At 39.5% G+C, this 27,151-nt stretch overlaps 1 protein-coding gene across 1 annotated transcript; it reads right to left on the bottom strand.

The window, feature by feature from the left end:
* Positions 1-216: 216 nt before the first annotated feature.
* On the bottom strand, positions 217-27,151 carry LOC126469736 (programmed cell death protein 4). The gene is made up of 9 exons (XM_050096945.1): positions 26,705-27,151; positions 5,908-6,065; positions 5,719-5,820; positions 5,470-5,587; positions 5,199-5,358; positions 4,883-5,105; positions 2,833-2,943; positions 2,612-2,751; positions 217-2,527 (listed from the first exon to the last, which is right to left on the bottom strand). The coding sequence occupies exons 1-9, from the start codon at positions 26,973-26,975 to the stop codon at positions 2,464-2,466; spliced, it is 1,347 nt and encodes a 448-aa protein (XP_049952902.1). The 5' UTR covers positions 26,976-27,151; the 3' UTR covers positions 217-2,463.

Here is a 27,151-nt window from a genome sequence, read left to right as displayed (position 1 = left end):
TCAATAACACATGTAGGAACATGGTGTACTGCAATTAATGCCATCTTATTTTGACTTTTTGGGCCAAGTATTTCAAAATGATGGAACAGGAAAAAATTGGTCTTCTGGATATACAATACATCCTCACAATGACCACTAAGCTATCTGTGGCTTAATAGGATACAATGATGCAGAAGATTGTCTGTTGGAAGAAAAAAATAGTTGAAACAGTGTCACTCACCAGTGAAATGAAATATTTTACTTTCAGTCTAGCTGACACGACACATTACATCACAAATAATTAAGCAATATAAAAAAAAATTGTAGTCAGATGAAAAAATTTAAATACTATGTCACTGTTACTCTATATCTAAAGTTTATATTTCAAACATGAAAAAACAACATTGGAAGTTTCACATTATAAACTAACGAAGTAACACATTGTTTCAGAAAATTCACACATCATTAATCATTACCATAACCTTTAGCAATTCTGAAAATTATAGTCCTTGTACAGGAATACTGACAACCAGTAAATTTGTATTATTTTGTACTTTTTTTTTAATTTTGTATTTTTTGTGCCTAACCATAGTAAAGTCAAATATTTGCACTATGTACATTACCTCCCCCTCCCCCCCTTCCTGACACACACACACACACACACACACACACACACACACACTCTCTCTCTCTCTCTCTCTCTCTCTCTCTCTCTCTCCCCCCCCTGCCCCCCCCCCCAAAAAACGGAAAAAAATAAACAGTTTCATTACCCATTGCTACAAAATGAAGCAGTTATTCGACATTTAGAGTATGCAATCTAACACAGAACAAAGGAAATATTTCCTGCTTACACTCTGCACACTATATACAAATAACAGAATAAGGTGAGTGACATGTTCACTTTTTTAAAGGTGAAATAGCATTACATTTTTTGGTCTTTAAGAACAGAATGAAAATTTCTATGACTATCATATTACCATAAGAAATCTTCTCGAAATCGACATTATATGCTATACATATTATGTTTAAAATGGAAGATTATTTCCACTATCTTAAAACAAAAATCACATCTCACTATTGGCAGAATTATTTTTACCTGTTTTCTTCACACAATTGAAGTTATTTGGGGTGCAGGTGATAGTGATGGGCCTGAGACACTATAAGTAGATCATGATTTAAAGACAAGAAGAAGAAGAAGAAGAAGAAGACAAATATGATGATGATGATGTAATCAGTCATTGAGTCACAACATTACAAATTGACAGATATGAACAAAGCTTGCACTACAATTATGACAACAAACAAAACAGTTCAGAGTAATAAATCAACTTCTCTAATTTCTGTTTCTCACGTTTAAAATAATATTCTGTGAATGCATCAGTTGGCAATCTCTAGTAGCTTCCTTGAGAATATAGGGATATGGCATACCAACATACTAGACATATAAATGCTACATAAACTTGCACGACATACGCAGAAGGACTGTTGGACAATCCGAATATTAGTTGAAAATCTTATCTTAACTGAGAACACATTTGTTTACTACACACAACAAAACAATGTTGCTCCTTTTAGTCTCCAATGACCTCCTTGCCATATTTTCAGCACCCTCAGTTTGTTCTTTATTTCATCATATATGACTGGATCGTAGAGAGACAAGGACTAGTAGTAGGACAGGTGCAGCTATGATTTAGTTTTATTCTCCACAATCCCTGTTCCTCAAGGAAGATACTTCGCATCATGACAGTTTCATAAATATTTCTGAGTAGTTTTATTTTCTTAAGGTCAAAAAGTTTTTTAATTTCATTAGCAAGTGGAACTAATCCAATGCAGTTTTAACAGGGGAAAGTTTCTACTTGTCTCATACTATCACGAATTAACCAAGAATGAAGCCAATTACAATACTGTTAAATCAAGTGTATTGATATGAATAAAATTTCATTTAATCACCTTATCTGTTATTTATTTCAACATATGCTCCCCAGTTACATTGATATCCATTTGGAATGGTGACAAAATGCGCCTTGTGCACTCTTAAGATGTTATTCGATGTGCTACATCAACACTCTAAATAGAAAAGAAGATGATAAAAGAAAATACAAATGCAGTTACCGAAGTGATAGTACTAACAAAATAACTCAAACGCACAAATTACATTTTAAATACTTCTTTAACTCTGTTTTTGTACAAGAGTAGCTGGTAGAATGAGTGTGGAAAATAGAAAGTAATCAAAATCATAAAAAAACTAAATTGAAAATAATGAAGAAGGGAAATCCTCATTGAGGATCTTTTGTAACTCTGTGCACAATGCTGCACATAACTGACATAAAACATGTACACTGCACAGTGGGAAGCCATGGGCACTCTTGCCTCTGCCAACTGGACACGTAAGAATGATATGGCAAACTATCTTTCAGCTTCAATCTATCTTTCAACTTTCATACTGATGTCAGTTGTATGTGTGTGTGTGTCCCCCTTCTTCTTTCAAACAAAATCGTAGCTCTTCACACGACCACCATCACCCTCAGACACAAAACGCTTGCGGCCCCTGCAAACAACATATATTTAAACATAAATTGCAGAAGTATGTACCAGAACTGAAACAAAAAATAATTGTAACAGACTGGCATACCTCGAGGGTAGTTTCTTAATAACCTCTTCGCCAAGGATTCCAGCTTTTTGACATCTTTCAACAAATCTTTCCAAAACTGTATAAGCTAGAGGAACATCAAGGCAAATATCTGGCATATCTTCATACACTCTGAGGAAACCCTGCAAGTAAACAGTACATTGACTTGCAGCTATTTACTGATTTACTGCAATAACAAAAAGAAATCACCATAAACCACCTACCCTGTCCATCATATCTGGTGTTATTATAATTGCACTGTACAGAGACTTCAATAATTTACACATAAGTTCTTCTGTGTGGCCATTAATAGCTTCTATTGTCATTACAACAGCCTGGAAAAAAAAGCAAAACCGTAAAATAAGAAAGAAAGTCATACAAATTCTGACTTAAACGCATCAATTAAAACTTTGCTTTTAAACTGAATACCTTCAATGAAACCAGAATGAGAATTTGTTTTTCATTATTACAGACTATCTGTGTTTGGGGAAAGACAACAATATCAAATTGGGTCCGCCTAGATACAAAACATATTGTTATTCGTTTATTTCTTTGTTTTCCAAACTAGTTTCAGCGACAAATATCACAATCATCAGTGTTTTTTTTTTTTTTTTTTTTTAAAAATCTAAAACATGCAGAAAATAGCATGGTTATACAAACAGAGTGGCACTCCGTGTCAGGACACGAGTGGCCTACTGGGACCATCCGACTGCCGTGTCATTCTCGGTGGCACATTATTATATTTTTAATATTCATTTTTTGGAATATAGTTTTCTATGGATACTTTCATACTACCTTATTTATTGATGTTACAGCATGTTTTTGAGAGTTATTGTCGCTGTTTGCGACATTTTCTGTGCGGTTTTTTTTATTATGCTTGTTTGTCTTATTTATTTTGCCTGATTTCTGAACAAGGAACACAGAGCACATGAGAGCTATAAAGAGTGACAGCACACACAGTCAACTTTTGCAGAACATTTAATGAACAAAAACCATAATCCCACTAATATTGAAAACGATCTACACATTCTGAAAAACAGCAACAGTCTATACCAACAACTAAGAATAGAAGAAAATTACTACATACAGAAGGGTATAGTCGAAGGGAAAAATGTAATAAAGGAAAACAACACTTTGCAACAACACAGTCTTTACCACTCAGAGAACTGACCAAGGACACAGAACAGAAAGCACACACATGCAAAAGAACCATCTCCCCATCACACACAGAGGCATAAATACGGAACAGAAGTAGTCTTAATTCGTGGGTACAGTTTTGGCTGGCTCTGAGCACTATGGGACTTAACATCTGTGGTCATCAGTCCCCTAGAACTTAGAACTACTTAAACCTAACTAACCTAGGGACATCACACACATCCATGCCCGAGGCAGGATTCGAACCTGCGACCGTAGCAGTCGCGCGGTTCCGGACTGAGCGCCTTAACCGCGAGACCACCGCGGCCGGCGGTACAGTTTTCATAGCCTTTCTTGCCACAAGCAATGCACCTCTCGCAAAACATGCGAACAGCAAGATAGTGTAACAGTCTTGATCATAAACAATGTACGGAGTTTTGTTTTTATGTGCATAGAATCAGCTACATACCATCCAATGAAAGTGAGTACACGAATAGTTATGTAACAGCTCAGTGCACACCAAATAACTGGATTCTACAACACTACCGCAACCCCAAGTGTATATTGCTGACATACGAAGTTCACCTTTTCGTATTTTGTATACTAACAGCCACTCACACAGTTACAGATGACATGTTCGCATGGGGTGGGGGGTGGAATCACAGAAAATAACTCTCAAAAACATGCTGTAACATACAATTAATAGGTTAATATGAAAGTATCCATAGAAAACTATATTTCAAAAAACAAATAGTAAAAATGTAATAATGTGCCACTGTTTGTATAACTGCTATTTTCTGCATGTTTTAGATTTTAAAAAAACCTCTGATGATGGTGATATTTGTCACCGCAACTAGTTTGGGAAAATAGAGAAATATACGAATAACGTGTTTTGCATCTAGGCGGACTCAATTTCTGATATTGTTATTTTTCTATGCAAACACAGACCAAATGGAAGAGTTCCAAGATAAAATTATTGTTCGGGGAAAGAATTTACGTTGATGGCAAAGGGATGTAGCTACATCACAACCTGGATGCAAAGAGATGCAAGTGCATGTACATGTCCCTTTCAAAGAAAGAAATCAACCAAAATAAATATTGGCACAAAATATTCATTTTGTAAATAAAAAATATACATACCTCGTAAACTAATTCATGGTGAAAATGAGGCACCTCAAGCTCCAGTAAGCATCTGGTCGCTTCCTGAAGATCTTCTGATGATAAGTATTCTTGCAGTAGTAGTGTCATCTGGCGTGTCAAGTATTTTACAGGCCTCAATCCACCACCAACACCCCACACATTATCAAGCCTGACCATACCATGCTTTATGGAAAGCAAAGTATCAGCTCGACTGAGAGCTTTCCTGGCAAAAATCATATATGATTAATGTATGCTTCTATTCTTTTGTCATATATTGTTAAAGATGTAGTTAACATAATTCCCTCGCAATATATACCTTGCATGTTCACATTCCACCTTGTCCTTGTAGCTCATGACAAATTTGGGAGGAAGACAGTCATCAGCCACTGCTCTTGCAATAAAATTGCCCAGAACTGTGGCTGCATCAGGTGTATCCAAAATAAGATCAGGAAGATTTTTCAACAGGAGATCAAATGCTGTAAAAAAGGACGGAAATAATTTAATATTTTGCAACACTACTCAACATAAAATTTAAATTTACTGTCAAATGGGGTCATTCAATCAATATTAAGAAAATATATACAAACCTAAGGCAATGTCTTTCTGCGAAACGACGCGGCCATAGAAGTCTGATATCAGGACCGATGTCATTTCACGGTGAGATGGTTTGTGATCCATTGCAATTTCTATAGCCAGCATAGGAATCTAGAAATAAATGTTGAGATTGCACTTCATCATTTTCAAGAGGTTTCTTTTATGTTTCCTTTTGTTATCACTAAGCTAAGAACGTATATTAAAATGAATTACTGTTAGGTTTACTTAATCAATATACCAACCATAAACCTCTTGTTGGCACAGTTCAGTTCATCAAAAGCTAATGCTGCTTCAGCTGTGTCACCATGTTCAAAATATTCCAGAATAATAGGTTCAGCAGCTTTCTAGAATACAGAACAATATTACAAATACACTCACGATTCAAATCACAGTCGTATCAGTATCAAAAACAGCACTGTCTATGTAATCACCCTAATTTCCTCTTCTGATAACTGTGGAATGATTGTCTCAAGTGCAACATCTCCGCTGTCCAAAGAATCATCATCATAATTTGGATCATTCATGTCAACATCAGCTTCCTCCAGTTCTGATCCCAGTTTACCCCAAACTCCTTTACCTCCAGCACCACCTGTAAAGAAAAGATTGTGCGTAAGAGACCTTTTCATGTATGAATCCAGAAATTTTTTCTGATATAGGAGTAGGTATGACAGCTTTCAAAACATCCACTTGCACCTCCTCCAATAAATTTGCTGGAAAAGCTCACTCATCAGTTCTTGAGATACAGACCTCAATGTCGAACACATTTGGCTTGGTTTGACTTTTCAGTATTACACTCTAATGCAAAGCAGACTTTAGGTGACATTTGTCGAAGCGAAAAATAAAATGAAACCGGTTTCAGGTGAAAATGCTTAAAATAATTAAAATTATATGTTAAAAAGTGTGCTATCATTTTTTTTCTTTTTGGCATGATTTTTTTTACTCTGAATGGTACAGAATGTATGACAAAAAACACATACCTAGTCCTCCCTATTGCAGAAGGATACTACTACTGCTTCAGGTACACACATAATGACAAGAGGAGTGTGAGCATTATTGGCGTAATATAGCTCTCAAATGTTGTATAAAAGGAGAATGCACTGAAAACTATAGAAAAAATATACAGTTTCAAGTTTTCAAATTCACAGCTGTGCAATAAATCAGTAATAGCCTATGTGTAGTAACTGATGGTCATAAGGCACAACAATGAATGAGTGTAGAGCAGAAATGAGTTCGGTTGTAAGAAAATTGTCTTTACTAGGGTTAACAGTTACTGTTGAACCAATTGGTTTTCAGTTACACCGTTTTTTTTTCCAACGCCAGTTTAACCTTGGTGTTAAAACTGCTCGAAATTATTTGTTTCTGAAATAACCCGCTTAGAAACAAAATAACAAATTATGCGTACAAATATTGGCTGCTTTTCTCGAAATGAGGTAAGGGTTGAATCCTGGAATCGAGGATCGTACCACTATTTGGGCACTATGATTAACGAGACTGGCATTTACGAACTCGCGGTAGTATGCCAAGCACACTTTAGCCCAGCAGATTCAGAGCTGTTGTCTTAGCCCCGTATGGCAGCGTCTATTCTGAGGATGGAGTAGAGATCCGTCGTGCGCTAAGGGACTGGGCTCGCCTCAGCGCCCGTTGTATCTACTTCAGTAGCTGAGCTGTCGCAACGAGTCATCAACCCCACTGCACCTGGGCGAACGACCTTTGTCGCTAAGCGCTGCCCTCACAGCTTTCCATGCTTGCTACTCGCTGTTGAAAGAAAGCCAGAACGAAAACCAAATACGACTAAAGATAACAAATAGCATTATTTCACTTAGAAAACTAAACACTGGCTGAAAAACTGATGGTACCTTCAATCTACAAAACAATAAAGGTGCTTATTAGTAAATGTGCTCCTTTTAGAGGAATACAAAAATCTGGTTTGTGGTTGTAATCAAAATATTGCTTTTCAGATTACGTGGGCGAATTGAAAATTGCAGATGTATGTTTGGGAGACGTCACTACCTCCGATCTGTCTCAAAGATATGAATATACCTCTTATCTGTAACCTTCAGGATTCTGCGCATATGAACTAATTCTTTTTACTGTTTATGTATTTACTTTACCACTCAAGCCTAGACAGCAGAATTTATTTTAGCAGCGACCATGGTGAATAAGGCCGTCCGTGTCTCCGAAAAGGGACACACACACACACACACACACACACACACACACACACTAATGAACTAACGCTGCCTGGGTTCAAGGTATCGAAAAGGCACAAAAAAGGCCTAAACTGCACATATCCAATAAATTGCTTGTCGAAAAATTACTGATAAGTAATTAGAAGGCATCGATTTCTAATCTAAGATGTTATGTAAATGTGACGAATTAAAATTGCTAACAAGGGAACCTCCCCATCGCACCCCCCTCAGATTTAGTTATAAGTCGGCACAGTGGATAGGCCTTGAAAAACTGAACAGATCAATCGAGAAAACAGGAAGTAGTTGTGTGGAACTACGAAAAAATAAGCAAAATACCCAAACTGAGTAGTCTATACGTAAGATAGGCAACATCAAGGCTGATATCAGCTCAGGAGCGCCGTGGTCCCGTGGTTAGCATGAACAGGTGCGGAACGAGAGGGTCTTGGTTCAAGTCCTCCCTCCAGTGAAAAGTTTAATTTTTATTTTCAGTTTATGTGACACACTCTTATGTTTTCATCACTTTTTTGGGAGTGATTATCACATCCACAAGAAAACCGAAATCGGGTAAGGTAGAATAATCTTTTTACCCATTCGCCAAGTGTACAAGTTATGTGGGTCGACAACATATTCCTGTCATGTGACGCACATGCCGTCACCAGTGCCGTATAGAATATATCAGACGCGTTTTCCTGTGGAGGAATCGGTTGACCTATGACCTTGCGATCAAATGTTTTCGGTTCCCATTGGAGAGGCACGTCCTTTCGTCTACTAATCGCACGGTTTACCGGTGCGGTCGCAAAACACAGACACTAAACTTATTAAAGTGAACAGAGACGTTAATGAACGAACGGACAGATCATAATTTTGCGAAAATAAAGAAATTAAAATTTTTTGTGGAGGGAAGACTTGAACCCAGGACATATCTCTGCGTAGCTGCTCACGCTAACCACGGGACCACGGCGCTCCTGAGCTCTATCTAGCCTTGATGTTGCATATCTTACGCATAGACTACTCAGTTTGTATATTTTGCTTATTTTTTCATAGTTCCACATAACTTCTTCCTGTTTTCTCGATTGATCTGTGTTCAGTTTTTCAAGGCCTATCCAGTGTGCCAACTTATATCTAAATCTGAGGGGGGTGCGATGGGAGGTTCCCTTGTAAAAGTACGGACAGCCGATAACATAGCGAGCGCACTTGATACTTTTATTCATTCATTAGGTTCCGTATATGCCATCAAGAACAAGTTCAGATATGTGGCACTATTTAAGATATCCATTAGAAGGACCAGCAAATCAGAAACTTTATCATATACTGTATTAAAAATCACTACCGTGCTTTATGCGAACCCAGGACAGTTATTTAGGGAAGAAGTCTTCAGGCACGACATGCAGGTGGTAATTATCCTCCAAGAACAACAACAAAAACTAAAATCCGAACTGATTAAATAAATTGGTTTCAAAAATACCTAAGATTACTATGCTGAACGAAAATGACCATCCATAAACCGATCTTTACTCACCTAGACAAGGAATGAACCTTGGAAATAAAACCTGTTTTGAAAGTATGTTGACCAAGTACTTCCCATGTTGTTTCTGATTCTCCATTATGGAGAAAATAAGGTAGTGCTTACCGTTTGTAGAAAAATACCGTATACAATAATACCCAGTTTGAGTTTTTATCCCAGTGGATTTTATTCCCTCCGTCCCAAATATATTTCGACAGCTTTCGTATCTGCCATTCTCCATGAACACAAGTAAAACCGAAAACTAAACATGTTATGCGCTACTGTAGTAGTTTCCCATGACGTCAGTTGTGTTCCATTCCGATTCCGAGATAGTGTCCATAATGGATTGCAATAATCTCCGACGACAACTAACCAAACTAAAAGCCGGATTGCTTCGTATTTTACTCGAAATTGTTGAGTGATTAGATCTCGATCGCTTGCAACATTATTAATTTCATTTATCTTTCTTTCTATTCTAGAGACCAACTGACAATTTCACTTCCTTCTCATTTGTTCTTCCTTTTCCTTGCATATTATCTAATCTTTTCACCGTGTCTTCTTTCTTTCTTTCTTTCTTCAGACTACATCACAACTGTGCTCTTACTGCTTTTGCATAGGAATTCCTCTAAACTGAATATTTCACTATTATTGGCATCAAAGGGAGCGATCATTATTACGAGTGTCTGAGAATTTACTCTACTGAAGTTTAAGAAAAGTGTGGAACCCAATGCTTAATCTAGATATCGTCTGTTATCTCAGCGACATATTTGCAAGGATCACAGTATCTTTACTGCCCTCGAAACTTAATACTGAACAAATGATAAGTTTAGTGAACATCAGAACAGATGCGCGAATAACTGAACAATTTCTAATGAAAGGCATTCTCTGCGTTATTATCTATACTTCAGCGTTGCGACTGGAGGATTACACAGTATGTTGACTGCACACGACACGCAACACCACGTTACTACAAAAATTTTACTGCCGACACGAAGAAAAACAGCTGTTACGAAGTACCTTGTACATTACAAGTCATTTCCTTTCCTGTCCCACTTGCAAATCGAGCTAGAGAGAAACGGCTATGTACATCCCTCTGTAAGAATCCTAATTTTTCTTATGTTAGTATTCCTTAGGTCAAATTTACGTTGGAGGCAATAGAATCAGCCTGCAGTCAGCTTCAAACGCCGGCTCTCTAAATTTTCTCAATAGTGTGTGACCAAATATTGTCTTCCCTCCAGGGATACCTGTGAGTTCATGAAGCACTTCCGTAATCCTCGTGTGATGATCTAAGTTTTCGAAAACAAAACTAGCAGCCTGCCCCCGAACTGTTTGATATCTTCCTTTAACCGACCTGGTGGGGATCCCAAACGCTCAAGCAGTATCAGGAATGGGTCGCACTATAGTGCTCATAGCTCTCAAAGTTTTAGAGTCCATGTTTACTAGTCTTTTAACTTCGAATGATGGATCCTGTCATAATCCTGAATTTTGACCATTTCCCCTGGGACACACTGTATAGAAAATGGCAGCGGTCCTATCATATTTCCCTGGGGCACTCCTTACGATACCCTTGTCTCTGATGAATACAACGTACTGGGTTCTATTAGTTAATAAGTTTTTCAGTCACTCACATATCCGGGAATCAATTCTGTATGATCGACTATCATTAACAGTCTGCAGCAGGGGGCCGTGTCAAACGTTTCCGGAAATCTAGGAATATGGGATCTGCCTGTTGCCTTTCATCCGTGGTTCGCAGCAGGATATCATGTGAGAAAAAGGGAAAAGTTACGCACGAGCTATGCTTTCTTAAGTTAGTGCTGATTTGTGGACAAAAGCCTTACCGTCTGTAGGAAATTTATTATATTCGAACTGCGAATATGTTCATGAAGCCTGTACCAAACCGATGTTAAAGATACTGATCTGTAATTTTGACGGTCCGTTCTTTTACCCTTCTTATATACAGGAGCCACCTGCGCTCATTACAAATTTATTTTTTATATTGACAACGATCGAGATATTACCTCATTAAAATCTGCTTTCCTCCGTAATGACTTCTCTCTCCAGGAACAGTTAACCGTGTAATACAAATACATGCCCTGACAGTGGTTGTACGGGAAAGTCTTTTTACTACTTCAGCGCACGGTTAAATAGGAGAAGAATAGACTTTCGAGCGCCATACAATTTTTCAGGGGCCTGAGTACAATGTGCGACTTGCTTATTACTTGCGGCCATAAATTTGCTCATAGGTTGTTACAGTGCAGTAACACTACTACTTCCATATTTATAACACAATGTATTGGGAATGAGTGCGGACTTTTCGAATACGTAAAAATGTGGTTAATTTCGATGTGTTAAACGACCGTAAGGTGTACCGTTATCCGCTGTCACACCGCCGTGCTGGTAAACATGTTTTTATTGCGTCATTCAAGCGGCCAAGGAAACAGGTAACGCTGTCTCTAGGCGAGCTAAAATAAAAGGCCAAGCCGGCTGGGTCGCCTCAAGGTCAGGCGCGGTACAGTCGCAGCCGGGCTTGTAGACTCGTGTGACTCCTGCGCTGCTGCCAGTCTTCCGTATTGATTTCTTCGTCTGGTTACGATGCAGTGTTTTTAACGAATACGAATAACAAACTCCACAGGATGTCAGACGCTGGGGTCCGCACACCAGCTAGTTAAATGTGAGAGCGTCTGCCTTACTGCTTGTTTTACTATTCATCTGGGGGCAGCCACACGTGTCCCAACAAAAATCCTTGGCCTAGTGGGCTTGTGGCCGGCTGACGGGCTACGTGCGGCCCGCCGAGGCCCTCATGTCTGCGCTTGGAGACGGGAGCTTTGAGCAATAAATCTACGTCGACACGCAACATGCACTACTCATTTCGGCTCTACATTCGGGCGAGGTATGTGATGAGTGCACCCTTTCTCCAGTCATTACAAGCCTTAAATCACAAAAAAACCTCTATTTGTATTCACTGTGCTGAGAAATTATTTCTTTATGTAAATGCCGACATTCTTCTTGAATGACTTACATTTTACAGAACCAATCGTGCTACGGTTTTTCGCTCTACCCATTAAAACCGATATTTTTGAAATAATTCAGACTTCCATTTTCTGCAAGAGGCCTAGTACTTCGAATCCACAAAATATGCAGACCTTTGAGACTATAAAGGAAGCTGAGAAAATATTTGGCGAAACTGTCCAATGAAGCTGTTCCAACAAAAAACCGTTAACACTAAAACAAAGTAGACCAAGAACTCGTCTAAAGAAATGTTTGCCCACTGCGTAGCCTCACTACATTGGTTGTACTAATAAACTATTAGTGCACACTTCTGTGTGAAAGTTGAAAGCGACGTTATGGAATTTCAACCCATACCGCTATAAACCTCTCTCACCGTAAGAGAATCCAAATTTTTACTTGTAAAACTTTTTATTTGTAACCAGAATGAGTAAACTCTGTAGTCTTTCGTATACAGTGAGAAGTTGAACAAATTGTTGATATAACAAACCAATGGTTTGCGTAGCGGCGCTGCGCCAATGCTGACCTTCAGCGGGAGCTGGGCAGCAAGAACGTGAGCAACTTGCTGCGCAGTTAGCGCGGGGACGACCCCACACCCTTCCAACCTGTTTTGCGTCGCTGTCACCTATTTTCGGAACTGGCACGAGTCTGGAATCCAAGTAGCCACGGTTTTCTACTGTCCTCACTGATATTCTCCTCTGTTTTAAAGAAACAAAGGAATGAAATAATTACACAATCTGTGTTGTGTTTTAGTGCTGTCTTCAAGGTATGAACACACGAGGAACATTTTGCAGATTAGTGAAAGGCTACTAAGAGGCCTTTTGTTACCAATCGTAACAAGCAATTGGTTTGATGATTCAGGAGGTGTCTGCAAATCCTAATGTTTACGGTTTGATCCTTGATTAGTCAAAGCTTTTTCGGGAGCTCATCGTACCCAAGGTAATATAATACACTGCCAGTGAAAACTCATGTTTGTTCGAATTTGATGTTAGTTCAAAAAATGCCTCTGAGGACTATAGGACTTAACATCTGAGGTCATCAGTCCCCTAGAACTTAGAACTACTTAAACCTAACTAACCTAAGGACATGACACACATCCATGCCCGAGGCAGGATTCGAACCTGCGGCCGGAGTGGTCGCGCGGTTCCAGACTGAAGCGCCCAGAACCGCTCGGCCTCACCGGCCGGCTGATGTTAGTTATAAAACCCTTACCTTCTTGGATGAATAAGGTATTGGGCTGAAGGAAAACCTACTTTACTTCCAACTAATCTTGCAGTTGGTAGACATTATAATTTAGAGAGAGAGAGAGAGAGAGAGAGAGAGAGAGAGAGAGAGAGAGAGAGAGAGAGAGCATTCGGGAAGGGGGAAACGAGATGGTGGAGGAGGAGGTTGATTATCCCAAGGGGGGCAGACGACGTTTTGCATCTTTAACAGATTAATGGGATAAAATCTTTCAATGATGATTAGACGCTGGAGCCAGACGCACTCTCACAAAGGTATATATTTCCGCTGATCGTCTTTGCTGTAGACGTATTTTGACAGCTATGGAGACGTAATATTGACATGTGGCAGCACGCAGTTCGAAAGGCCCCAAGATCTGCCACAACGCAACGGTGCATTGACGATTTACTACGAACACGCCACACTATATTTAAGTATCAGTTAATGACGCATCAACGATATAAGCCTTCGAAAGATATTATGATAGCTGACACAAAAGACAAAGCTTCGCCGTAGCATAGTGGATCAAGTCGTGGATTACTTTACGGTGTCCAACAACGTGTACCTCTGTATGCTAATTTTTTCTTAGTCTTCGCATTTTAAACACATTCTCAGACTTCCTTATGAATGTAATACAAGTATACTCTGCAATATTCGCTGTCATTTACATTTAGGTCCGATCACAAACATATGTTAAATATATGGCTGATTATTTCCGAATACGTGGCGATTCCCCAATGTGTGGTTAGGCAGGAACCTAAGAAGTCAGCTTAAACTGGTGCGAGTGAAACGAGCATCAAAACATCATTCTTCTTTGTCATGGTGTCTCCAAAATTGTCGACGATATGAGTACAGCAAAGGCGATCAGAGAAAATATGCTCCTCTCTGTGAGAGGAATGCATCAGGCAAAAACGTCTAATTACCATAACGAATAAGTTTCACATAAGTATGGCCTGAGGTAGGTCTAATACCCGTCGTTGATGAAATATTACATAATTATGTAACTAATTTAGAGCTCCCACTTTTACCACTAGCAGTTCCGAAATAATTTACTTCGCACTAAGATACGAAACAGGCTGGGCTCAGCTATTTACAAACTTAACAACAGGCGACTCAGATAAACAGAGCCTATGCGGCGTGTGTTACGTAAGACGGCTGCGTCGACGCTAACGGAGGGACAAGGGAAAGTCACAGCCGGCGGGGAGTGCCACGTAATGCTCTGCCAACGCAATAAGGCGCCTTGGCGGCTAACTCCCTCCATGCTTACAGCATCCGTGCACAAGCACGCCTCCAGAACAGGGGCGCTGCAATATAAACACAGCGGAATTACAACGGCAGTTTTTTAAAGTGAACACGTGCTAAATTAGTCGGCATTTCTTCTGCCAGATTCTCGTTGCAATTTAGTTACCTCCATTCTTTGCTCATTCTGTACCCAGCCACTGTTTCACTCGTTGCAAGTAATCTTCAAACTGTCGATTCTCCTGGCAATGATGTTGATCTGTTAGTATTTTTATGTTCCTGCGTGCTACATCTCACTATCAAGGGCGAAGAGCAAGCCATATGGAGCCCCTTCGCCCAAAAGCTTGTCTATCTTGCACATCAGGCACATAGGCATTCCACAGCCATGAAATTTATTTAGCACATACTCTAACAATTGTTTTTTCATTGCTCCTGTTATCACCCTGTAAACGTCATCCAAGGTGTCTGCCTACCTAAGCTATTGCTTAATTTCAGTGAGGATTCCTTCGTGTGCGTGAACGTACCCATTAGTTTCCAATATTTTGACACTTTGGTACGGAGCCACTATCTGACGATAATTTAATGAACTAGAATTTCTTTACACTGAAACTAATTACAAATCAACTTCAGCCTAAAAGCACTGAAAGTTCCGAAAATTACTGCAAAAAACCCAATTGGTGGACACGCTCATTGCAAAGACAGCTGTTAATTGTCGTTTCTTTGCCGTTTCCAGTCTGTCTTGAGGCGGCAAATGCTGCCAGGGCACAGACCAGTAGGGTGTGTCCAGCGGAGTAGAGGAGGAGGAGGAGGAGGAGGAGGTCATCAGAGACGGAGCACAAGTTCGGATTAGGGAAGGAAGGAAATCGGCCGTGCCCTTTCAAAGAAACCATCCCAACATTTGCCTGAAGTGATCTAGGGAAATTACGGAAAAGTTAAATCAGGATTGCCGAACGCAGGATTGAACCGTCATCCTCCCAAATGCGAGTCCAGTGTGCTAACCACTGCGCCACCTCGCTCGGTGCAGCGGAGTAGACGGCGTAGCATTTGTAGTCTCAGGACTGATTGAAAACGCTAAACAAGCGATATTAACATTTGTCCACTGCAGTGGACATGTGCATCACAAGGTTAAAAACGCAAAACGTCGAGCTATAGATTTGTAAAGCAAACATCTACGTCAATTTAGTAGACAAATTCTGTAATGGCAATAAAACATTTTTTATCAGATAAATCCACAACAAACTGGATTGCAAAAAATGGCCTTTTTAGCTCTTGACGGGTCCTCTTTGATAGTTAACGAACGAATTATTCGTTACGCGTTAGTTCAGTTATTGATTGTTATTCTGAGTGGCGTACCATGTCGTTCCTGAGCACTTTTGTTTGACAACGGCACTGTTCGATCGCTTATAGGAGGGAAAGTCTGCAAGTACACTCGATTTCAAAACATTGTTAATATTGGGTAAATTATCGCTTGTAAGCTGCTAGAACCAATGTATTACATACTAGCAACTCTGCTAACTGCAAACGGGGCACAACCTTGAATTATACTATAAACACTACACATATTTCAATACAAATCGAGTGCGATACATCCAACCCTACGTAGGGTGACTAAATTAGTAAAGACTGTGTATATATAATCTTTTGAAAACTGCATACACTTAAGAGCGAGGTGGCGCAGTGGTTAGCACACTGGACTCGCATTCGGGAGGACGACGGTTCAATCCCGCGTCCGGCCATCCTGATTTAGGTTTTCCGTGTTTTCCCTAAATCGCTCCAGGCAAAATGCCGGGATGGTTCCTTTGAAAGGGCACGGCCGACTTCCTTCCCTGATCCGATGAGACCGATGACCTCGCTGTCTGGTCTCCTTCCCCAAAACAACCAACCAATCTATTTAATAAACTGTACTATGATTACTTGCTGCTTTTGCAGGATAAAATCAAGCAATTTTTTTGCCCATTTCTGCCAGTCTCGTCAAATACCAGTTACACAGTGAAGAATACATACAATCTGCAACACGCCTGTTAATTACGAAGATCATTCTAGTTGAATTAAACTATGAAAAGTAGGTCCATATGAAAAAACGAAAAAATGCTAATGCAGTGTTAAATGCACAGGGCAGTTATCTACATCTACATGGATACTCTGCAAATCGCATTTAAGTGCCTGGGAGAGGGTTCATCGAACCAACTTCACAATTCTCTATTATTCCAATCTCGTTTAGCGCGCGAAAAGAATGAACACCTATTATCTTTCTGTACGAGCTCAGATTTCCCTTATTTTATCGTAGTGATCCTTCCACCCTATGTCGGTCGGTGTCAACAAAATATTTTCGCATTCGGAGGAGAAATTAAACTTTTGTTACTTACGAGGATTCCCGTGGAAAACGATTTAGGGCAATGAAGATTTGTGGAAACATTGAAGGTACACGCGGAAGAGCAATAACGAATAAACCATTGACAGAACCATTTTAATTTCCACAAGAGAGGGTAACGCTGGTAAATTTTGTACCAGTTTTATGTTGCAGGTTACAAACATCAAGTGGCAGCGTTTGTGGACAATGAAGTTTGTTTGGATACCTTTTCACAATTGTTCGCAGCACTGTTTGAACGGTGGACCATGGAATGTTCTGCTGTCGTGTCAACTCGTGCACTGTTTGAAGATCGCACACTGCACTAGCAGTCTCAACAATGGCAACAGTAACTTCACCAATTTGTGGCGCAATTGGCCGTCTGCCTCGCCCACGAGCAATACCCAATTCGCCAATTAATTCGAACTTCCGACTCATGTTCTTCAGCGGAAACAGGACCTCTCCGTATTCCTTTAATGCGTCTACCGGCGTGTCATGACACTAATCCAACAGCACATAATTTGACCATGACATCATTACTATAAAGTTGGGTAGCCACACGGTAAATAATTTTTCGTCTATACTGGCTCAAGTAGAGAAAGTTGAATTTTAACCACCCTGTAGAATCATTTTTCAGAATAGTATATACATCAAATGTATTCTCATTACATTCCTTCAATCTCCTCTGAATACAGAGGTTTGTGAAATTTATAATTAACATCAATTTTGGTGGTCTCAGTTTTTTCTTAAGTTGTGAGGCATTGAAAACTGAAAAGTGGGTAAGATAGCTTCATGTGAATGGTAGAGGAATGATTTCATGCCGTCTCTACATATCATTCACGCTTCACATCCCGGCAAGAGCAGTTGCAACTCAAAAATGCAATATTTGAGAAAACTCAACTTGCAGAATTAATACTATAAAACTCATACTGACATAGTGTAAGCTTCCTAATTCTATAAAACTCATACTGACATAGTGTAAGCTTCCCTTACATTTCAATTAAGTACTGTTGACAGTAAATTCCCTTATATTCTTCGTGGGCTTTGGGATTTTCAACAATATGAACCAGACGCCGTTTTTCGACTTGGGTCACTTTCCTCGGCTGTGTGCGACTTGCGTTTTTGAAGCTGGTCCATCACAAAGGGGGAGGGCACTTACTGTTCTGTAATTAATTTACTGTAAACTTTAGTTTTTACAATGCCAATGTAGTCAGAAAACTTTATTTCCGTCCTACAGTCTGATATAGCAGCAGATTTTCTGCGTAGTATTTTTAGTGTTACCTTCTGGTGTCACTGACCGTAAGTTTTTGCTGCGTGAACAATTCTATGGAGGTAAGTGTACCAACATTTGTGTGTATTAACAGCGTAAAACAATGCCTGAGAAGAGCCTTATCATCATCATCATCATCATCATCATCATCATCATGGACACAGAAATCCTAACTTAGAAACAAGCCGGAGTGAAGTAGGACTACCGTACTTAAATCACAAGAAAAGAAACATGTTTTCAAACTCAGGTAGTTTCTAATAAATTCAAAATTATTTATTTCAGCATGAAAGGAGCGGCGTAGTTGCCGGGCAAAATCGATGCGGATATGCCCGCTGAGAAGTGAAAGTGTTAAGCGCGAGCGCGCTCACTGGCTGTGTTGCCAGGCTTCCGTAACGGTTATCTGACGCGCTGAAACAATTAAAAATACACTACCGCCAACATTGTATTTAGTTCCCCGCACTAATGTACATGTGGCTATGCTATGCAAAGATAGAAGCAGTGACTGCAATGAAACGCTCTGCATTCTGTATTATCATCGTTCTCCCATAAACCATAGAACTGAAGATGAAAGCAGTGCACAAGTTGCTACCAACTGACAATACTTCGGTTTTTCTAGCGTTTGAACTTGTGGAATATGACACACTGCTATATAGCTATATAGCGTGCTGAAAATTTTTAAATATCTCAATCATCGGCCATAAATCATGTTCCTGTCGCAGTTCCTACTGTATTTTTCCAACATTTGTCCGTAGACTTAGTCTACTACTACGATTTTTCAAACAACTTAAGCGTAGCGATTTTTCCACCTTGGAACACAGTGCTTCAGTTTTCTCCTCTCGTTCACGAGTCTGGCGTAGCTAACGTGAAACGATCTGAAGAACCAAGAGCCCGGAGGTCTACCAGTAATAAGGGTGGCACCCATAACTTAGGAATTTAGGTACTCAGCTTATGATTACTAGTATGTGATGTGGCCTTGATCGTCTAATTGCACAATTCGTGGTGCAACAATGACGCACTAGACATACACAATTGTAACTTGTCAATTATTAATGCATTTGATTTTATGGTGGTTGATTATACGGTTGCTAATGGGTAAGGATGAATCTTTTCAACATACGCTAGGTTTCGTAATCTCTCGACGCTTCTGTCAGGTCTTACATGACATTTGTGTATGAAGGCGACTTTGGATTTGCAGCGTTTCGTCTACAGGCTCTTAATCAAGCTACGGGCTTATACACGATCTCTGATGCAGCATTTATTTAGAAATTAATTCCATCCTTATATCCCAGAAGAATGGAATCTTTTCTCTGAAGGTTAGTCCGAACGTCTTAGGGCATAGTTTTACACGATCATGTGATTTCGGACAAGGGAGGATCACGCTTATCGTACCAGCTATAAACCCTAACGTTTTATTTGTGTGTCATCAGAACCAACGATACGACTTGGCATGTGATATTCATGAAACTGACACACGGTGAAGCTCCGTTTAACAACAGAAAAGATCCTTACAAACTTTGTATTTTGTACCCAACATGTACTGCATGCTAGGACGCCAAATTTCCGCCTAAATTTTCTCGGTTAGTGCTGTTGGACACTGTAAGTAAAACTGACTCTAACTCAGGAAGTTGTCTAGTCTGCTGATGTACAATAATAAAATAAAGGACGCGACTGTTGAGAAAGGAACTCTAAAAACGGCAAAAAATCTGTTCATGACCTGTCCATGAAAAGGGGACCATTCGTAGAGAATAAGACCTGCGAGCTGAGTTCAATGACCTTTATGGACATAAACGCCTCCACTGTTTTTGTGGCCAAGAATGCCTTATTTTATGTTACTGGAATCTCGAGATGAAGGGGTCGCACAAAGGAGAATTTACAAGGAAGCACAGGAATGTACAGAGTGATTGACAATATCATACACTTCTGGCCCCATGCTTGATTGCAGATATAACGATCTGTAACTTGTACGTCTCTGGTTCACTTACCCTTCCATCTAGGCTATTGGTAAGAGTATTTTATTATTCAGATATAAGCAACATGCTAGCATATTGATCATATCTGAATGAAAGTGTACAATGCCCAAAAAACAGAAAAAGCCTGCTCGTTGTACAGGCATGTAACAGGTAGCTGTTGCTTAGGGAATGGGATATTTATAGCAGGGATTTTTGGAGCATACGTTAATAAGGTATTCTAACGATGCTTTTGAAGGTGATTCATTAGTAATTCTGTGGTAATCTGATTTTTTGTTGGATCTAGTGGCTAATGCTTGTTTACTACCTTCTACACCGAAAGCCTTAACAGCTGCTGCCGATAGCTGATAAAGATTGATGAGTACGCCAGATGTTTCGGGAGTTAATGTTTCATTCATCCTAACTTCCGAGGTTATAGGGATCAATGGCATATGTGCCATACGTGCGTCGTTCTTGAATAGGCATTGAATCAGAGGGCAACTTACGTTGACACCAGGTTCCACAAAGTGGTGCGCAGATAACTCATGCCCTAAAGTGTACCACAAAATACGGACTCGGCAAGCAAATGTGCCTTAATTACGCACATAAGACTGGAAAACAACGAAGATTTGGACACGAAATAGCAGCCGCATGACTAGTGGAAAATATATACAAACATTAAAAAAGTTTTGCATCACCTCGGTTCCGAGACCTGTACAGAAAATTGAATAGTGATCAACATAAACATTTCCGCCCTTTTTATTGCTCATGAAAACCACACATTGTATGTTGTACCACCATTCAGCGAGACATTCACAGGTGGTGGTACAACATTGCTTTTGTTCACTCCGAGACGCCTGGGCACTTCCCTTGTTGAGAGCCCTTCTTGGCACAAAGTAACAATGCGGACGCGATCGAACCGCGGTACAGATCGTTTAGGCATACTTAACGATCGACAACACGAGCCGTGTCCCACCTTCCTGGTGGAATGACTGACTAATCGGTTGTCGGCGCTGATCATGCATGGCTGTTTACATCTTTGGGCGGGTTTAGTGACATCTCTGAACAGTCAAAGGGACTGTGTCTATGATACAATATCCACAGTCAACGACTATCTTCAGGACTTCTGGGAACCTTGGTGATGCAAAACTTTTTTTGATGTGCGTGTTATCTGAACACCACCTTTGAAATCAGCACAACATTTACTGGGTCTCCACTGTTCAACAATGAACTGGTTGGACGATTTGTTAGAAGGGAGAGCTGACAGACGCGTCACCTAAGTAAATTCTAATTACAGATTATCAGTAAGTCATTTTATAAATCCAACAACAATTCAGATCGGTACGACTAGTTTCCGACAACAGTAATACGTAATGCATTCGATAAGTCACCCAGAAACTAAATAAAGGAAAACTTGTCGAATTAAAAACGGATTTTCTTGTAAATCTTATATGGAGCTCCACATTCTTAGCTAATGTTCACGCTTCACTGCAGTGCAAGGCTACATTCCAGGAAAACTACGAAAAGCCTTGCTAACACATAAGTTTATATCCAATGTTAACTCATTTCTCTTTATCTGAAATACTTTCCCTTCTATAACCGTTCTGCATTCTATATAGTCTCTACTTCGGCCACCATCAGTTATTTTGCTGGTCAAACAGCGGTCCCTAATTTAATTCAACTGCATTTCATTACTCTTGTTGTTCATCTATTAGCCTCCTTCTAAAACACTACTATTCTGTTCAACTGCCCACCCAAATCTTTCACTGACCGACAGTACCGTGTCATCAGTGTAACTCGAAGTTTTCATTTTTGGCCACGAAATTTTAAATGCGTCTACAAATTTTTCTTTGGTTTCTTTCAGTGCTTCCTCAAAGAGTAGATTGAATAACATCGGATGTGAGCTACAATCCAGTTATCTCTAAATCTACAAATGTTAGAAAAGGTAGATTTGCCTTTCGTTAACCTGTCTTCTAAGTCGCAGTGTTACTATTACCTTGGACGTTACTCCATTGCTCCGGAAACCGAACTGTTATTTCTCGCGGTCGGCTTCCACGAATTTCCCATACTTCCGTAAATAATTAGAGCCTGAAATTTGCAGTCATGTTTGGAATGTGAGTGAAAAAGTCAATACTGCTAACTGGTTAATTTACTGGACTCTTCGAACTCCTCATGACTGACTGCTTTATGAAATGTCAAGGTGAGCAGAAAAATGGCATTTATCAATTGTTGCTGGGAGAACGTAATAGCAAGTGCCCTACGGCAATGTGCAGTGATAAGATATAATAATGCCGTTTTCGAATGCGAATTTCTGTCTCTACCTAAACATCTTTCGTATCACCTTCTTAGTCTTCATACAACAAAGATGAAAACACCAGCATCTTGATCGTCAAAAATTTCGAAATCTAAGTAACTGAACTACCTGTCTGAACAGATTCGTGAGGTCTTCGGTAACGTAATACACAATTAACACATACTAACAATAACACTGATCGTCCAGAGGCAACTGTAGTTCTAAGAACACAACCACTATAAGAAAACATTTTAAAAGCTTTCATGTTTTCAGAATAATAAATACTCATTTTGTGGAAAAAAATTCAAATTCAAGAATACTCCAGGCATTAAATTTCTTAACAAACCGTTTCTACTCTCCAGCTTTAACTACTTAACGTGCGAGTATTAAGAGATACATTTCTATACCTGATAAATATTCCTAGTACTAATGCCATCCTGTCAAAAACTACTAAACTTTGGGTGTCCTGGGAAGTTGCCTTTTGCGTTTTAAGTACAATAGAAATAGAGTCGAATGTGTGAAAATTACAAGGGTGGGTTTAAATCTTTTGGGTGGGAATCTTGCGAAAGTATTCAATTAATGGTTACTTATTATTAGTTCATTTATTATTAGGAAGCAATTTCCACAATCCTCATGTTATACGCTACACTTTCTTGACTTAACGACTATATTACGCAGCCGGGGCCGCACACGCGAGTCCGCGACCACACGGTGCCCGGTCGTTCACACAGTGGGTGGGGTGCCCAGAGGTGACCCAGAAGTTTCCAGCTCTCCGTCCGACGCCAGTGCCGCAATGCGGCTGGCCACGTCGCACAGGGTACCGGCTCCTGTTTTCTCGCGTGCTCGAACAAATGTACTACAGTAGCTGCTTTTGCTTTTAACCATAGTAAAACTAATAACTAATTTTTGACGTTTAATCGGACACATTAACAGCACACACATTCATTTCTAGTGCCTAGTATGAACTTAATATGCACAAGTCTCCAAATGTGCGGAAGCAATAGCCCTTACATAAGTTCCCAACAAGAGGGTGACAGGTTTAAATTAGTGCTTTTCTTGTCGTGGATGTTAATAAAAATGGCACCTTAAAAATAGTATCATGAACTGATTGCTGCATACTGCCAACAGAGAGATTCAAAACTAGTCGCTTTATGGAAGTTGTGGCTTCTCTAAATGTTTTCATGGCACTTATTCATGGGTGAAATGGCGTATTGTTGGCATATGCTTCCTGTGTCAACGACTGCAAAAATGAACCACCACCCACAGAGATGGCAACATCTTTACGTGTAATTGTAAGCAATTTGCGCTCAGAAAACAAAATAGTAGCTAAAATATAAATGTTACTAAAATATCATTATGACCAGACTTCATTCATTTGTCAAACAGGTACAGAATGCTAATAATAACATCTAATTATTGGAGAGCCTTATAAACATGCCCAATTTGGCCACCTAGTATCCTAATTATAGATCACACTCCTTATAATAAATATTCTACCACCACTACAAATATGAGTAAACATCAAAGACAAGCAGGATATCATCATGTGGTTTTGCTTCCGATATATGTGGCACACAAAACTGATTTTGAACTATATCTGTTATCAACTGCACACAGGTCACAGTTATTACTAACTAAAGAAGTGAAGCATTCATCAATCCAAAGATTATTTTGAGGATCACAATGCTTTACTAGGTATGGTCCAGTTGCAGGTGGTATGCCATTGTCTTCCTCTGGCCTATGGACAGACTTACCCAGCTATTTAGGGGGGATTCTACACCACAGAGCATCTTGGTATTTTCCACATCAATAAAAATTACCAATATGCAAGAAACTACAAGTAATAGATAAAAATCCTAAGACTGGCCAGGGACCAAACAGAGACCTTTGGATCTATAGTCTGGTACTTTTCCACTGAGCCACTTCTTACTATATACTAAGATTAATAAAGTGAATTCACTGATCACTGACTAACCTGTTTCTGTACTCGTGGCCACAAATGCACTCACATTTTTACTAGACAGTATACAGCTGAATCCATGGGGAAGAAATTTTCAGAACCAATATCTGGCCGAGAGAAAACAGGTAGTGGCATTGTTCTGGTTCATCGCACTGTGCCCCACTGTCCTGAGCTGTGTGCAGGGACTTGCAAATGAAAGGATTGGAACACATACTTCAGATGTGGATACATAGCTTGACAACACCCTTGGTGCTATTCAACAGCTGTAAAAACTGTGCCTGCAGCACATTCTCCATATCTACTTCATTTCACTTCAGTCAATAACTTAACTGTGCAGGCATTAATAATAGTTCATCCAAACAATATGCACACACTTCTACTAGTTGTAGGAAGGCAGTGGGGTACCCCAACAATTAGGCCTACAGTCTTGCCGATTCCTACACGATATCCAATGCTCACAGGGTGGAATATGAGTGACATTTATTGTGACTGAGCATTAAGATACATATGTTGTATGAACTTGCACATTAAAGTAGTAAACTCCACTTATAACAGAAGCAGCTGACAGTATCTGGTCCTGCAGGAACAATCTAACATATGACATTGCCAGGCTGCAACTTACAAATTGAAACTACTGTTAGGTTTGTATTCTATATCATAGGATACCTTCCTCAAAAGTGAAAATATTAGAAAATTTATAACACGAGGTAAAAAATTACTCTTTAGGTTTATTTTCATAGAATAACCAACACACTATGTCTGCCAGTTTAAACAATAAAAAAGTATTTCGTTAAAAGTATACAGTACATGTAGTAAAAACTGTCAAAATAGATGAGCATCATGCCACCAGTGTGCACACATTGTCCAATCAATCATCTGATACAGTGAAATAACGAGAAACCCTCTTAATGATGGTGCACCACCACAATAACAAATAGTAAGATTGTATTTTAATGGTCACGATCCCTGCATATCACACTTTGGGACTAGTGTAGCAGGGGATACAACCCGTCGGCTTTGGACATTGACGTCACAAGTCGCCAATCGAGAAGCGATTCTTCTTAGTGTTGTAGCTCCCTTCAGTGGCTGATAAGTGTTTTTTGGCTTTAAAAAAAAATCTCACGAGATAGAATAAACAGATCCACTTTATTAAGCGGCGACTTGTGACGTCATTATCCAAAGCCGACGGGTTGTATCCCCTGCTGCACTAGACCCCACTTTTGTGAGGGAAAAGTACGTCTAGTTTCATTACGTTTCCATGTTTCATATGATTTACTGAACATTCCCCTCAAAGTCTGGCACAAAACAAGCAACAGAAAAAACAACTTTGAAGAGTACCAACCTGGAGAACTGAAACATCAATGACAATTACAACACACAGAAAACATTCCTTTCTTCACTGAATTTCTTCCTCTTTTAACTAAACACCATTTAATTTTGAATGGATGGATAGGATATTCTGGCAGAACGACTGAGCAACCTCTAACTTTTGTTTCAGCTCTTTTTAACTTTTGTTTAATGCGACATTAGGCCTGCCTAGTGATTGCTTTGCACAATTATTTTCAGCATGATTAAATCTGTTCCCTTCTGGCCACTTCACATTGAAGTTAATTGGCTTAGGGCCTCTTTGAATGTTTGTGAGTTCCGTTTACATTCCACAAAGTCCACAACAAACCAATGAAGAACCGTAGCCGAACTAACTGCTCTTCTCCACCACAGAACACTGAGCACAATTGTAAATTACTGAAACTGTTCACGTCAAACATCGTAGGAACTGTTTATTTAGCTATTTATACCGCTATAAAAATAACTCTTCGTTGCAGATCTCTCATTTGATAAACTTTCTTTTGTTAAGGGAAACATTCCTCTCATATCTAACATTCACAAATATGCTTATTATTATACTTGTACAATTTTGGAGTAAACTATTTCTTCTGCTCGAAGTCTCTCACACGCAATTTGCACAATTAATCTAACAAAAATGTGTGTCCGAAATATTTCAATCAAAGCCGATCTGTTACAAAAACAGAATAACTGGTGTACCTGCTTAAGAATATATATATTCAAATTTCAATAACTTCGCGCGCCTTCAGCTACTGAACAAAATCGGTATCCCGTAAGACTAAAACGCATAAACTCTTAACTTTGCCTACATTAAAATAGTTTTTCTCTATCATCTCCTAACAAGAGCTATATTTTAAAATTCTGAAAGTACTGTCGGTACTTAAAGGGCGACTTACTGATAAATCTTACCTTTCTTCGGCAGTCCTCTGCCAAAACCATTTCTTGGTCGACGGCTATTTTTCCGAAGAGCAACCGACGTACCATTTGTTACAACTTCCTTGCTTAGCTGCTTGATCAGCCTTCTAGCTTTGCGCTTAATTCTGTTATCCACAGAAACTGAGTCAATAGCCTTAGAATCACCTGGACCGGCTTTTCCAGCAATATCGCCATTCACGACGCCATCTTCTGCTGCCTCGTCAATATCATTGTCCTGGCCGTTAATCATATCCTGCTCCATCATTTTAAAGAAAACCACTCTCAAAGGCAAACAAGATCGATTATACTGTTATCTTGCCAATTCCTGTGCACCAAATATGAAAACTCGCAATCCTTTCACGGTCACTTCAAACAGAATACAAGTCTAAACATCCACCAACCAGAACGATCACAGCACAACAACATTCAGTTCCCGTTTAC

The sequence above is a fragment of the Schistocerca serialis genome, chromosome 1 (assembly GCF_023864345.2).
Source record: "Schistocerca serialis cubense isolate TAMUIC-IGC-003099 chromosome 1, iqSchSeri2.2, whole genome shotgun sequence".
NCBI lineage: Eukaryota > Metazoa > Arthropoda > Insecta > Orthoptera > Acrididae > Schistocerca > Schistocerca serialis.
Note: the sequence above shows the minus strand (reverse complement) of the source record. Positions and strands in the feature narration are given on the sequence as shown.

What these genes read in the sequence shown, in the direction of transcription:
- LOC126469736 (XM_050096945.1), bottom strand. Translation starts at nt 26,975, where the DNA reads ATGATGGAGCAGGATATGATTAACGGCCAGGACAATGATATTGACGAG. An exon ending in CAGAGGACTGCCGAAGAAAG is followed by an intron (nt 6,066 to 26,704) that starts GTAAGATTTATC and finishes TTTTCTTTACAG; the next exon opens with GTGGTGCTGGAGGTAAAGGA. An exon ending in GCAGAAAGACATTGCCTTAG is followed by an intron (nt 5,359 to 5,469) that starts GTTTGTATATAT and finishes CCTTTTTTACAG; the next exon opens with CATTTGATCTCCTGTTGAAA.